Here is a 15,788-nt window from a genome sequence, read left to right as displayed (position 1 = left end):
AAACCAAAATATTAATCATTATGATTACTCTATTTAATATTAATAATAGTTTAAATTTTTGTAAATTATTTAATTTATTCAATTTTAAAATAAAAAATTTCACAATTATCACAAAAGATTGATGATTAAAATGATCGAATGAGAGAACAAAAAATATTTGTATTTGATTTTCTACTTTGAATATTGGTAAATATATAGTATATAAATATTTAAAAATGATGGACAAAGTCATGACTCTTTGAATTTTGGTAAGTTTTTTTTTTTATTGAAATTATTTAAATTTGATTTGTTGTTTTACCGTGGTAATAGACATGAAATTAAAGTAATTTATTTTGCAATTTTTTATATTTGTTGTATAATTGTTTGACAATTAATATTTTGCAATTAGTTTTCAAATTAAAATGATCGAGTGAGAGAACAAAAAAATATTTATATTTGATTTTCATTTTTGAATATTGGTAATATATAGCATATAAATATTTAGAAATGATGGACAAAATATGTTTGTTGAATTTTGGTCAACTTTATTTTACTGAAATTATTTAAATTAAATTTATTGTTTTATAGTGTTAATTGGTATGAAATTAAAGTAATTCATTTGCAATTATTTATATTTAATATATATTTATAATTGTTTGAGGATTAATATTTTGTAATTGTTATAAATTTTGGATTTCGATTTTGAAACCAAAATGTTAATCATTATGATTACTCTATTAATGTTAATAACAATTTGAATGTTTGTAAATTAAAATTCTAATACATCCAATTTAAAATAAAAAATTTCACAATTACCATAAAGATGTATGATTAAAATGATCGAATGAGACAACAAAAAAGTAATAATGTAAAATACAAAATGAATGTTTTTCCAAGTATTTTACTTTAATCATTTTTAGTTTCAACAATAAAGTAATATATTTTGTAACTCAATTGTATATCTTAATTTCAATTATCAAATATATTACTTCAATATTTAACATATCCAACGATCTCAATATTAATACGGTACTTTATTTATTCAAGTCATTCGTCTAAATTGGTACTTCTCTTCTATTAATTATATTGGTAAAATTGTATATATATTATTGATATAAATACTTAATTAGGACATAAAACTTCATTTTTTTTTCTTCTAAATCCACTTAAATTTAATAAATAAAAATATACCCGCGCAATACGCGGGTTAACATCTAGTTTACCTTATTCCTAAAATGGGCCAAAAGTTAATTCTCTAGACCCCATATTGCGTTTACACCACTTAACTAAAATTTATTACAATTCAAATTAAACATAAATAAAACTAAAAACTATTATAAAGTCTTGACTGGAAATATTATTTGTTTTTTCTCCTAATTAGCTCATTTTAGGTCATCATCAGGTAGTGTTGCAGTAAGAATGAGATCTAAGTCAGAGAGCTATTGTGGTAGCGTTTAGTGATAATGTTTCTACAATTAAATTATCTAAAAACTCAATTTTACATGGAAGAAGTAAGCATATTGATGTTATTGATGTTAGGTTCTATTTCTTGAGAAAGTTATGTAATTATGGTGTTATTGACCTCGATTATTGCATTACAAGAGATCAATTAGTAGACATCATGTCAAAGCCACTTACATTTTAAGACTTTCAAAATCTACTAAGTGCTTTAGGAATGCTTGAGGAGTCTACATAAACTGTTGCAAGGAGCATGTAGTTTAAGGGAGAGATCTTTCAACGAGTCAATTTGTCTTTTTTATTAAACTATCTTTCTAACTGTGTTGTTTATTTAAATTACCTAGTTGTTCCTATCATTTTTCCCACGTCTAGAATATGTTAAGGGTTTTGGTGTAGGGATCTCATGTAATTTGGGGAAATTAAATTTGAGAAATTAGGTTCATGCAAATAATTAAGGGTTTTTGTTTAGCCAACACTTTTTCCTATTTTATCCCACAATTATGTATTGTGGTTTAAACATGGTACATGCAACATTTTTTATATTGAGACCATATTTATAATATGTTGCTTTAAAATCTTCACAGACAATGGTTTAAAATTGTTGTCTAAATCGGCCACACTTTTTAACTCGTACCTTAAAAACGAAAATGCAACGGCTTTATTTTGACAACCAAAAAATTGTATTTTATATGTATGCTATAAACAACACTTGGAAAATTGTTGTCTATTCTCGTTTCTAGCCACAGTTTTTTAGCCGTTGTCAAGATAAGTGGGGCCAAAAGTTAAAAATATTGTAGTGCATACAATCAAACAACGATCAAAAACCTAATGCTTTGAAGTTTCTCTATAAAATGACTTGTGATCTTCACCTCAAAATTACACATACGAGAAACCTAATGTCTTCATATACAATAACCGGTGAAAAAATTTGTATTATTTATGAGTTCTGAAAACCTCAAATACATTATGAGAGTGTACCATGTAAACATTCTCTTGTGAGTGTTATTAACAATTCAATCTTAAACACTATATATAACTTGGCCCAATGGTGGATGCTCCCCTCAACAGCTTGACTGTACTAAGTTGGAAGATTGATAATATTTGAATACAATCAGATTGACTAGTATGTGTTCAGTGGTCATGTGATACTTTTCGTGATTAGTGGAATAAATCCTTCATAGAGAAGGGATTGGATGTAGCTACCATGTTGTGGTGAACCAGGATAGTTTGGTTGGTATTTCCTCTCTATATCTCTTTATTTACTTTTATTTTATCACACTTTTATTTTATCATATGTATTATCAAAAGTTTTTAAAACCTTAAAAACACAATTTAACCCTCCTATTTCTTGTGTTTTTCTCTCTTTAGAGACTAACATTCTTATCTTTTGTGATAATACATCTTCCATATGTTTAATTAAAAATTCAATTTTACATTCTAGAGCCAAACATATTAAGATTAAACATCATTTCATTAGAGACTATATTTAAAAGAAAATTATAGACATAAAATTTATTGACTATGACCATTAACGTGTAGATATATTTACAAAACCCTTAGATAAAGACAAATTTAGTTTTATCAAAATGAACTTAAATATTCACTTTATAAATGAACGATGATTTATGCTCTAAATAACTTGTCTCTAGTAAAATGAACTTGTGATATTTGATATTGCAAATGTTTTTCAATTGCTTTAGAGTTAGTTTATACAATCTATTTGCATTCAATAGTGTCTTTAAATGTGTTGACTTTCATCCCTCTAATATATTGAATATGTTGTTGACGAGACGTAGTACTCCAAAAACAGATGATGCCTATTATGTATACTAAACAGGCATAATCGAAAGATGTGTTTGTATAATCTCATACATATTGAATTGTAATACCATGAAATAAGGATGTTCTAAGAGTCTTCAGATTATATCACTTGCAAATATAAACAAATGTCAAAAGATAAATTAATCTCTTATTATTTATTATCATTAACATAAATTATGAATTATTGTTTAAGGACCATCTTAGTTCCAACGTATAGATGTATGATTAATAATTTAGGAATTAAATAACAAACACGTAGCAAAATAAAAGTGGGACTTATATATTACATATGTATCTAGGAGAAAAATATATTGGTTCTTCCAACATTATTAACACATATTTTTGTACTGAACTCTTATATACGTAACATTCCACAAACAAGTATTATTTGAGTTTAGATTTATAAAACCTCTCATATACATATTCCGGAGTTCAAATCATAATTCTTGAAATTGTAAAGAGTCATTGTCAAATATGACTGATGCAACCTTAATCGATTTCGTATTACAGTTGAAGAGACATTAAAAACAATGATGTTGCGGCACCGATCGCGGTTGCAAACATCTTTTAAAACCTTTCCTTCCTTTCAAAGGGAGTGACCTTTTCATAGCTACAGGCCTTACATGCAAACGCTCTTCAATTGAGGAAGGACGCATTGTTTTACTATTCGTTTGAGTAACAAGCTTCCAAAGATTAACCTTGTGCACCTCTTTCTCATATTCCCCTATAAGATCAATAACTTGATCATGGTTTCTACTTTCCATACCAACACAACCTCCACCACCAAATCTAGAATTACTTGAAACATAACATATATCATTTATGACCGTTGGATCATTAAGTATTTGTTCCTTGCAATTTGATTCATCACTTGATTCCCCTGTTGTTTCCACCCTGTTTTCCAATTCCACATTGATTACAATATTGTTGCTTAACACATCTTCATTCCTTGGATTCTCCATCTGGGTCTCTTGATTTCTTCCCAAGTTGTTATTTTCTTGCTCCAAATTTGACATGGTTACTTCAGAAGTTACATTGTTGGAAACAATAGAAGCTCTACAAAGAGGACAATTAGTATGAGATCTCAACCATGTATCAATACAAGAAATGTGAAAAGCATGACTACACTTTGGCAATAGTCTTAAAATTTCATCTTCATGAAACTCATTCAAACAAACAGAACACTCTGTTCCTTCAATTAACCCTTCATTTTTTCTAAACTTGCAAACTGTAATTGAATTTATTATCGACTGTTGCAAACCAGCGGTAGCGATCAGCCACACGGGGTGATCGTGATTTGCTTCGTTTTCGTTGAGAAACTCTTGGGAGTTATCGGTTCGCTCTCGAACCGAGTTATTGATTCTCAAACCGCACATGTCGTTATAGCATTTCATTTTGATCACATAGAAACCAATGATGACGAAAATCAATGAGAATAATGAAATGAGGATTATGAAGTAGGAGGAAAAGTGGTTAACTTGTGTTGTGTGTTCTTGTGGTGGTGGTGTGAAATAGTAATTTGTGTTAGTGTAACAATTTGAAGGACATGAAGGGTCACAAAAGCCATAACAATCTAAGGTTTGATTTGTGGTAGTTTCTGTTGGGAAAAGCTTTCTGTGGCTCCTCATCACATTCGAACTATTTTAAGAAGAAAATTGGAGAATAATGAAAAATTGGATTGTTGTTTAGAAGTGTGAGCTGGATTTTGTTTGATTTAGAAGAGAATGAATAGTTTTATGATTTATTTGTTTGGTTGTCCTTTTCGATGGTTTAGTAGAAATTTATGTATTTGTTGTGTTTGGTAAATGACAATGAGTTTTGAAAGAACCTTCATAACTTCCTTGGTTTATGGATGGTTAGTTTATTAAGCAAGCAACAAATTATACTAGTTTAGGTTTCATCTAGAAGGAAAATTTAAATAGTTCAGGTGATTTGTCTCTATTCATCTTTTTCAAATTAAGAATTATACAAACCTAACATCGTATTTTAGCAATAGATTTAATCATTCAACAATTGAAAGAAAGGAAAATAAAGGTTAATAATCATTTTGGTCTTTATAATATTATAAATCACATTAGATTTAAAGTGAAATAATTTTTTTAATCTAATATTTACAATTTCAAATTCTTCTATTTTAAGTCATTTGTCTCAATTATTTGTCCATAAACAATGATGTGTCAAATGTTGTCGGTATTTTTTAATGATGTGAAATTTTATGAAATATATAAGTTAGTTTTTTATATAGAAAATAATAAAATAAAATCAAAATAATTTTAGATTTTTTTTCTCTTACCCCCTCCTCCTTCTCTTCATCTTTCTTTTCCTCTCGATCTTCATCTAAATCGAGAAATAAATTACATATTATAATCACAATAGAAAGCGATCATTCATTTTTCATTTCCATGAAACGAACACAACAACAACAAAAACAAAACATATTGAGTAATTTATCTAAACCCTTATTGATGACTCGATCTATTAATCTTCTATTGCTTTTTTTGCCCCTTATTTCAATTGTTAGATATCACGGGATCGAATAATTGAAAATACATCACATATTAAAAATAAGCTTGAGAGCTTGATACATTAAAAAAGTCTTTAGAATATTTCATATTGATCAATTAAAAATATACTAAAACAATGCATACAATATCTTTATGTATAAGGCGCACATTTCAAACTTAACCATCTAACTAACTTAGTCTAATCAAGTATCTAACTAAGTCTAACCAACTAATTAATCTCCTATAGTAGTTACTAAAACATATAATCTTAACCATTTTTAACAAGGATCTATGTGAGGACAGTGTTTTTTTTAGACATTTGTGCAACTTACATACAATTTGTGAAATCTACATCCAACAGAAGTAAATAATTGCTCACCGGTAATGCCAGTTGAAGCATCAACATTTTTGTATGAGTTTGGACGAAGATTACGGGGTTGAGAGGAAAGCGAAGATGGGAAAATAATGCCTAAATTATTTTCATTTTATTCCATATTTTTTTTATAAAAAAATAATGACTCGCATATATTAAAAAAATGTCGTATTATTAAAAAATGCTGACAACATTTAACACTATCTTTTTCATAGATAATTGAGATCACTTAAAGTAAAGGAATATAAAATTATAATGATTAAATTAAAAAAAATTAATTTTAAGAAAACTAAAATCATATTTAAATATATTACTTGGACCAAAATAATAATAAAGAAGGTGGAAGTATTAAATAGAGCTGTCAAAATGAGTTAGCCCGAATGATTATATATTATCTTTTGTGATAGAATATTATCTTGGTTATATATTTTAAACAATTTATTAATTTATTTTCTTAAGTGGACAATCATCCAACACTTTGGAAAATGTGAACATTGTTCAAGTAATCTAAAAACACTTATTAGAGACACATTAGAACTATTTAACACTTTATTCGAATTTGGTTTGAGTTTGAGTTATGTTAGACAAATTTAAGTTCATTTATGTTATACTAGATAATATCTCTAACTTTGGACAATTTGAACTTATTTTAATTTGTGTGTTGTTTTGAAATTTTTTAAATTGAGTTTGTGTTAATTAAAAAATTCAGACTTAGTTTGTGTATACAGATTAAATCATAATTTTTTTAAATGGACATTCAAATTGATTCATACTTAATTCATAAGTAGTACATCATAATTATTTTTAAATGGACATAGAAAAAAAAAATTCAAGTTAAAAGAGTTACAAATAAATTAAAAATATAATGATAAAAAAGTATTATAAAAAATATGTGAGCTACCCGTCCAACCCGCAACTCGTCTAAAGCCGAACTCGAGTAATAATTTATTGATCCATATTAAAACATGATTTTTTACCCCGATATGAAAAAACCCATAACTCATTTGGGTAGGCCCTGTATAGACCGGATAACTCGTTTTGACGGTTAAGTATTAAAGGAGAACATATCACTCTCTTCACCAACAAAACAAAAAAAAGAGAGAACATGTCATTATAGTCATCTTTCTTACCTTTTTTTAGTCAAGCTTACCTACCTTTATTATTTTTAGTATAAAATTGGTTCTACTTTTTGTTTTTGAATATAATTATTTTTATTTATAAAATTAATTATAATTTAAAGTTAAATTAGTAGAGTTTTTTTTTTCAAACGTGATTTTAACTCTCAAGTTTATTACTAATGCACTTTTACATAAATATATTTAAATTTAAATCATTTTATATTTAATTCATTTTGCTAAAATCAATTTAATCAAAATTAATTATTACCAAAAAAATTTACCTCAAATTATAGACATCTTAGGATATGATTTTTTACCTCAAATCATGGACGTCTTAGGAATTAGGATATGTCGATAGCTTAGATTTTTGGTGTTGTAGAACTAATCTAGTGGATAATCAAGCAATCAAAACTCTAACTAGAATGTGATGAGATATTTTGTTTATTTTTTAATATTTGAAAGTCATGTCTTTATTATTTTAATATTAAGCACCACAAAGTTTATATGAAAGCAAACGAAAGAATTAAGGCTGTTTCAATTGTGCATAAACTAGTTAGGTTGTATATGGTATACAACTTTTCAACATAGGATGATGAAATCTCATCTCATCAAAAGTGATGCTAGGACACACCTTTTAGACACTTTTAAACGCACACTAATATATTGGGCCACCTATTATATTTTTTCTAACCTTTACCTAATAACCGGTTAAATAAGTTCCTAATCAATTTCTTTTTGTGACAAAGCATTTGTGGTTGTGGTAAATCTCAAGAGTGTCTTATTACACAAAGGAGGAGTTCCATCGCCATGGTTATTTTCGAGTTATAAGGTGACTCTAACACACCAATTTTAATAGTGAGAGGGTATTTTATTGAAAATAAATATTTTTAGAATTTTGCTTTTAATAGCTTTTGCATGAAAACTAGGTAACTTTTTTCTTTAACACCCTTTTCATACCGCGATAAGAGAAACACACACACAATGAAAGCTTGATTCAAGTTTAAAATATAAATCCACATGTACACATAATAGTGTGAAAGATGATACAATATAAATGTCCCTTAGGCAAATGTCCCTAAAGAAAATACACCTATGTATGTAAGAGTCAATCACATCCCAACCTTTATAATTTTGGAGTATTTTCGGCGGATTAGAGGAAAACTTCAAGAATATATCATCCCAAACCTGCCTTAAAAAATATCACATGTTACCCACCAAAAAGGTATCAACAAGTCAAATATAGACATCCAACCAAAATAAATACAACCTATTTAAGTACACAAATCAGTCAGACAAAGATATAAATTACAATCTCTTTAGAATCTCCTTAATTTGCACACACATCGACAAATGATCATACGCTACAAATGCATACACTTTTTATCTTCATAACTATCACACACATCTTAGTTATTTAAGACTAAAATTTTGGATGTTGAAATTTCTAGGACTAAAAACATATTTAAGCCTTTATATTATTTAACTAGTGTAAAATTTATATTCCTTCAATTTCTCTTTATAAGAAATAGTGAGTCAACAAAAGCTGATATATTTAGTTCAAAATTTAGACCAATTACATCAACTTTTATTGATCTACTTTTGCTGATAAATAGGAACAAAAAGAATATTTCGAATAAATCAAAAGTAGGGGTCTTTAGATCCAAACCAATCCAAAAAAATCAAAAATTGATCTAAAATAACCGAAAACTACAAAAAAAAAAAAACCAAAAGTTTTTGGATGCGTTTGAGCCACCGTGAACCAGAACTGGTCGGTTCGGTTTATGATTCTCAACTCGGAAAAACAGAACCAATCCTAACCGAACCCCACATATTAAAATAGTAATAACAATTTTTACTTTACTTATCTTAGTAGCACTAAGCCCACTTGTATTTCAAAATAATAAGAAAAGTATTTTTACTTAAGTTTGTGAAGGGAGGACATGATCCTTAATTAATTTTATGACAAGTTAATGATGTTTTTTTTAGCAAACTAAACTAGATAGTAGTGTAACTAGACAATTAGATTTTTAGGCATGACTTATAGGGGGAAAAAGAATGGGAAGCCAAACTCCTCTTTGTTAAAAGCCAAAGCCAACAATGCTCTCATCATCCCTCACAAAATTTCATATGATTGTTTTTCTTTTATCGTTAGGAAGTGTTTGTGAGTGAAATCTAGAGAGACAAATCTTCATCTTGAGAGAAATCTAAGAGGAATTGGGAGAAAGTCTTTGAATCAAAGTTGTTCATCTTGGAGTTGTAGTGCTTGTGGTGACTTTTTTTTTCTCTCCTTTTTCCCTCTTATGTCGCATGCTTGTGTCTGATTGCAGGTGATGTTTTTTTAAATTTTTGTACTCAAGATCATGCTTGTAACATGAAATCACCCTTCTTTTCCATGACTCTGTGTAGTGAAAAAAGAGTAACGATGGCCAAATAGATTTCAAGGAAAAAGCTTCAATTTTTTTTTTTGTTAAAAGTTTCAATATGGATATTTAGAAATTAAAGTTTAATTTGATAATGTTTCGTCATTAGAAAGTTTTGACTAAAAAGTTTGAGTTTAAAATTAACTTGTTTGGAAGCAAAGTGGTGAATTTTTTTGACTCAAAGTTGAAATAAGAACTTTAGAATAACTTGTGATTTCGAAGAAAATTCATTTGAGAAAATTGTTTAAAAACATATGTTTGCTAATGTAGTTAGCTCATTGAGTATTAAAAAAGAATTGATACCGTCAATATCGAGATAGCAGTGTGGAGAGCTGTGAAATATTTATGTTGTTTGTAATTATTTAGCTTAGTAACAAAATATATAGTTTTATGATTGTGAATTTTCAACAAAAGTAATAGTTGGAAAACTGTTTAATTTTAAGAGTTAAACTTGACAATTTGATAATTGAAAATTTTGTGAACCTATTTGAGAAAAGTTTGGAAAAAAAAATAATTATGAAGAGTAGAATTGTGAAGGCTTCTTTACGTGGAGTTATAAAAATATTTTAGTTTTAAAAAGTTTAGAGTTGTGATCAAATGAAAGATTTCAAGTTAATTATGTTTCGTTATGAGAAATAAATTTAAAGTGTGTATTGTGAATAATATTAATACTAGTCCTTACTTGTTTCAAAATCTTTTAGTAAAATATACTCTAAGGAGATTAGGAGTGAGAACATGATTGTAAGGTAGTTATAAAGTCTCAGGGATTAATTTGACTAAGTCAAACACTATTTAGTTGAAGGTGTTAGCACGAGCGAGATTTTTATTGTGTTTGATTGTGATAGCGATAATTGTTGAGAAAGCTATAAGGAAGGTAATGACTCCTTCCAATTTTTTTGTTTACACATAATGACCTTATATGTGTGATTGGTGTGTGAATATGTGATGGTTAATGTTGCTACGAGTATACATTTGTGACTAATAATATGTGTTACTACATGTTATGAATTTTATTGATGATAATATGTCTTAGGTATGCTCTGCAAAAAAGTATTTAAAAATTATTAATGTCTATTGAGACAAACTCCATATTTAAAGTTTTGATGAAAATAAACAAATGTTAATTAAGAAAGTTAATTATGATTCTAAAATGTTATGTTAATTTAACTTGTGCTTTTGAGTGAATTTAATTAAGAACAGAATCAAGCAAAGCAGAAAAGACATCAATGAGAACATTTTGCATAAAAACAGAGTATGATCTCCAGTTTCAAGAATGTTCATCACATCATATTGACCAATCATTCTCCACCTCTTTAAGAAAGATTCTGCCTCGAAATTTCATTCAAATAGAATCAGTACATGGCAAGGAACAATTAGGACTCATCCCAACTCAAACAAGATATCAGATCACTAAAATAAAACGACTCGAAACAGTCAAAGTAAAACAGTTTTGGAACTCTAAAAGTCAAACTGTCAAGAAAGTTTGATCAACCTTGATATATGATAAGACATTACAAAGGACATCCAGAATGATCAAACAGGAACTCCAGATTAATCATCAAATCTCCAGAAATATCAAAACGACAGATCCAGATTGATAATCAATCTTCGTTTCCTGCATAACATCAGCTACAGTCTATTCACTTCTGCAATGGCTTATAATCATTCTCCAAACTTCTTTTGGCTACATTCAAGACTCAAGATCGAAATTGTACCATCCTAGATTAAGGGAGAAACTTCAAAGACTCTTTAACTAGAAGACAAAACTGATTTAAAATATGTAACAGATTAGTCAAAGCAGTTTTAAATCAATTCAAGGCTGGATTATTTTTATTCTGAAATATTGGTTTCAGTAAAAAATACAGAGCACTACCAACAACTCTTTTTGATCTTCATTAAATGCGTCTTAAGCCTATAAATAGAAGGCCAATATCCAGGAATAAAACAAGAAATTCAAGTGCTGTAAAATCCCCCAAATCAATCACATGCATATACTTGAAGTTATCAAATTTCGCAAAGAAAAAGCAGTTCTAAAGTCTCATATCAGGTTGCTTGATTATTACTGAATTCTTTGTAAAGAATCAAATCTCAAACAAGAGTTGAGATATCTCAGATTCTGTCAAAAAAAATCTTATTGTAAAAACTCAAACTATAAGAGTTTCTTTATAGTTTGTTTAGATTGTATTGAATCCTATCAAAGTTAGGTAGGTGATGTTGTTACTCTCTGGGTGGAAAGCAATAGAGATTGAAACAGATCAAGGTGATCTAGACTAGGTGCTGTAAAATCAAGAAGGTTTTTTGTTTTAAACACTTAGTGGAAAATCTCACAGTGTGAGGACTGGACGTAACCCAAGTTGGGTGAACCAGGATATATCTTTGTGTGGAATTTTTAAAAGTTACATTTACAATTCAAACCCCCCTTCCTTGTAAATCGACATTGTTACTTCAATGTCTAATGAGTATTAAAAATAGAGTTTTTTAATAGATGTGTTACATAATAATTGATGTGAAAGAGTCATAGTATGCTCATGCATTTCATAGTTACTATAAATCTGTGATAGACTGCATTATAGTAAATCGTGTTGATCTGTAATAGGTGGCGCCTCAGTAATTAGTACTGACATGTGAGAGGCGGTACATTTATGATTTGCGTTCCTTGAGGAAGGTGTTGAAATTTCATAATCATGTGCATCGATATAAAACATTGCATTAGGGTTCTTGACACGTCAATCAGGTTTGTTATGATATGATATATGTATATACATCCCCTCTTTATTTCTGCTATCATGCCATAACTACTAACTGTTTATTTTCTTTTATCGTGTCATAACTGCTAAGTGTTTATTGTTTATCATCATGACATAATTGTTACATGTTAATTGTTAATTTTGGTTGGCGATCATTTATATTATTGTGGAAATTGGGCTTTGCACTCAAATGATACCATACTTCATTCTACCGATGATTACCATAATGACAAAAATGTCGTTAGACTTTATTGATTGGCACTCGCCGACTGCTTAAGCATACAACCACATCCCAAGTAGGGCAACATACACGAGAAAAGTAGTTATAACTAGTAGGAGAGTTGGGGTAGTGTTTCACATGGGACTCTCTCACGAGAGGATTGACTATCTTGTACCTTCAAGATTGGTACTCGGGGCTAATGGAGCATGGGCAAAGGTAGAGGAAGCTTCAGCTAGAGGTGAGACGGAGGCCACTATAGGTATGGTGACTTCCGCATAGGAGTAGAGGGTTTGATGCTGGCATGAAAGGATATTGATGGATCACGATTACATTGGTTGGTGTCTCCTCGGGTCGAGTTAGAGCTTCCTTTTCTAGTGAATGATCCTATGCCTCTAACCTATGAGGAGATTGATCCCTCTATGACTAATGAGGAAGAGAAAGTTACTTCGAGGATAGATATTGCGTCAAAGGGAACTTGTGTCGTGTGTGGAGGTCATCCTTGTTATTTGTAGTATCTCAATTTTGTCCAAACAACTAAAAATAATTAAAAATAAAATAAAACAATAATACCTTTAATAAACATTGCACAATTGTTATTATTAAATCTAAAAAAAAGCCATCTTTTAGAAATCTGATTTTAAATACATTTTTTTTCTGGAGTTATCTTTAGCACAAAAATGATAAAGACAAGTATAACCTTATTTCTGTTTCACTTCTCTTCTTTCTGCTACAAATCTCTTCCTTCTGCTACACATCTTCATGCCTTTTTTTTTCTTTTTTCTGCAACATGTTTCGTATCTGTCTCCTTGTTTTCTGCTGCAAGAAACAACTATATCCCTTATTTTTAGTTTTTTTTTTTATATTTATTTGTCATTTTTTTTATCTTAATAAGGTTATTATCTTCTCTATTACTACACTAAATGAAAAAAGATGAACAACATTTTTTCCTAAGGTCACTTGATGTTTACTGTAGAACAATAGAAAAACACATATCTCAATTTTATCCCAAAGACACATAGATTTATCACTTAAGCCTGTAAATTGAAAACGAAAATCATTATTAAAAAAGATGGAAAACTGAAATCAGAAGACCATTTTTTATTTTTTATATGTTTATGAGTTTACCAATATTTTCCCTATTTTAAAATAAATTTTAGTGGTGACTCCATTGAATTCGAGAAATACTTAAAATTTTAGGCCGCAATACAACTGTAGTTGTCAGTGGATGATCATTTTAGTTTTTTTTTTTTTTTTTTGTATAAGGCATTGGTGCCTCTTGTAAAATACATGTTTTTGATGAAGACTAAGATCAACAAATATGATCAATGCAACAAACTCAAAAAGAAGTTCAAATATCTTCATTGATAAGCTTTAAATCCAAGCATATTAGATGTTTAATGTAAAGGTAAATGATATAACCAATAACTCAAATACATGAGAACCATTCATATTTACATATGCATATAAAGTATTTTCAAAACTCAAAATTACATTAACAAAATCTTAAAACTAATATTTTTGACAAAATACAAAAGTGTATTCGAATACAGCATAGTGTATTCGAATACAGATGCAAGTCAGAAGCAAAAGCTTCATTTCTGTATTCGACTACAACCTGCTGTAGTCGAATACAAACAAGTCAGTAGCTAAACCTTTGCATCATTATTCGACTACGACTTGCTTTAGTCGAATACAAAGCAAGTCAGTAGCTAAACCTTTGCGTATGTATTCAACTACAACCCGCTGTAGTCGAATACAAAGCAAGTTAGTGGCAAAAATTAGGAATCTGTATTCGACTACATGAAAGATGTATTCGAATACAAGGTCCAAAATTTGAATAAATCTGAACGTTACAAAGAGGTGTATTCGAATACATACATCCTGTATTCGAATACAACTGGAAGCAATACAATTTTTCATATCTGAAATGGTTTTAGATCATTGTATTTGTTCATCAAACCTCTTGGGTCAATGGCCACGAATCTGAAGAGATGTTTATGGAGTATAAATACACCATAACTTCAGATCAAACAACACACAATCCTTGAATCAAACCTTGAACAACTTTGAACAAAATTCTGATTTTTTACAAAGTACTTGCATTTCATTTTCATATCATTCAGAAAGGTTCTCAAAGTACTTGAAGTGTTATTGGATTGAAATCATTATACCTCTCTTATATCCTTATTCCAAATCATATTATATCACTTGTAAAAGAAAGTAGTACTTTCTTAAAGTAGCTTAATCTAAGATAGTGGTGTGCTATCTTAGAAGTATTGTTAGAAGTTTGTAGCAGAAATCCCAGGGTGGGAATTGTACATTTTCTGATAATAAGTGGATTAATCTCTTGTGGTGTGCAAGAGGACTGGATGTACCCTTGGTCATAAGGGGTACCCGAATAATTCTATTGTGTTCTTTATTTTTCTGCCATTTATATTTTTACATACAATAATCCTAAAAAAAAAAAAAATCCACTAAGTCTCTAAAAACCAGAAAATCTCCTAACACCTAATTCACCCCCCCTCCCTTCTTAGGCGTACCTCTGTACTTACAATGGGCATCAGAGAAGGTTCGGGTAACTTACTCCTCGATCATTACTCATGGCTTCCGCACATCCTGTTTTTAGAGACGGTGGCAGTAGTAACAAACCACCATGCTTCATTGGAGAACACTACGATTTTTGGAAGATACGTCTGCAAATGTATCTTGTAGCACAAGGAGACGACATATGGGATGCAGTTGAAAATGGTCTTCACATTTCAACAACAGTCATCAACAACAAAGAAGAAATAAAGACAAAAAGTTCTTGGACTAATGATGTTAAAAGAAAAGTGTTGTTCGATAAGAAGGCTAAAAATATGCTACAATCAGCACTATGAATGGATGAATTTTTCTGTATATCCCACTGTAAAACAGCCAAAGAAATATGGGATAATCTGGAAGTAACTCATGAAGGCACCATTGAAGTAAAAAGATCTAAACTAAATACATTATCTCAAGAATATAAATTATTTCGAATGTTGCCCGGAGAATATATCTTAGACTTACAGAAAAGGTTATCCCACTTAACCAACCATTTGTCGGCTCTTGGAAAGTCCTTCACCAATGATGAACTAATCTAGAAGTATTGAGATCATTAACAAGGGCT

The 15,788-nt window shown here is 29.4% G+C and overlaps 1 protein-coding gene across 1 annotated transcript; it reads right to left on the bottom strand.

The window, feature by feature from the left end:
* Positions 1-3,514: 3,514 nt before the first annotated feature.
* On the bottom strand, positions 3,515-5,026 carry LOC101508820 (RING-H2 finger protein ATL54). Its single transcript, XM_004490332.4, has one exon. The coding sequence runs from the start codon at positions 4,884-4,886 to the stop codon at positions 3,780-3,782; it is 1,107 nt and encodes a 368-aa protein (XP_004490389.1). The 5' UTR covers positions 4,887-5,026; the 3' UTR covers positions 3,515-3,779.
* Positions 5,027-15,788: the final 10,762 nt, after the last annotated feature.

This window comes from Cicer arietinum, chromosome 2, assembly GCF_000331145.2.
Source record: "Cicer arietinum cultivar CDC Frontier isolate Library 1 chromosome 2, Cicar.CDCFrontier_v2.0, whole genome shotgun sequence".
NCBI lineage: Eukaryota > Viridiplantae > Streptophyta > Magnoliopsida > Fabales > Fabaceae > Cicer > Cicer arietinum.
This window is presented reverse-complemented; position numbering and strand designations above follow the sequence as displayed.

What these genes read in the sequence shown, in the direction of transcription:
- LOC101508820 (XM_004490332.4), bottom strand. Translation starts at nt 4,886, where the DNA reads ATGAGGAGCCACAGAAAGCTTTTCCCAACAGAAACTACCACAAATCAA.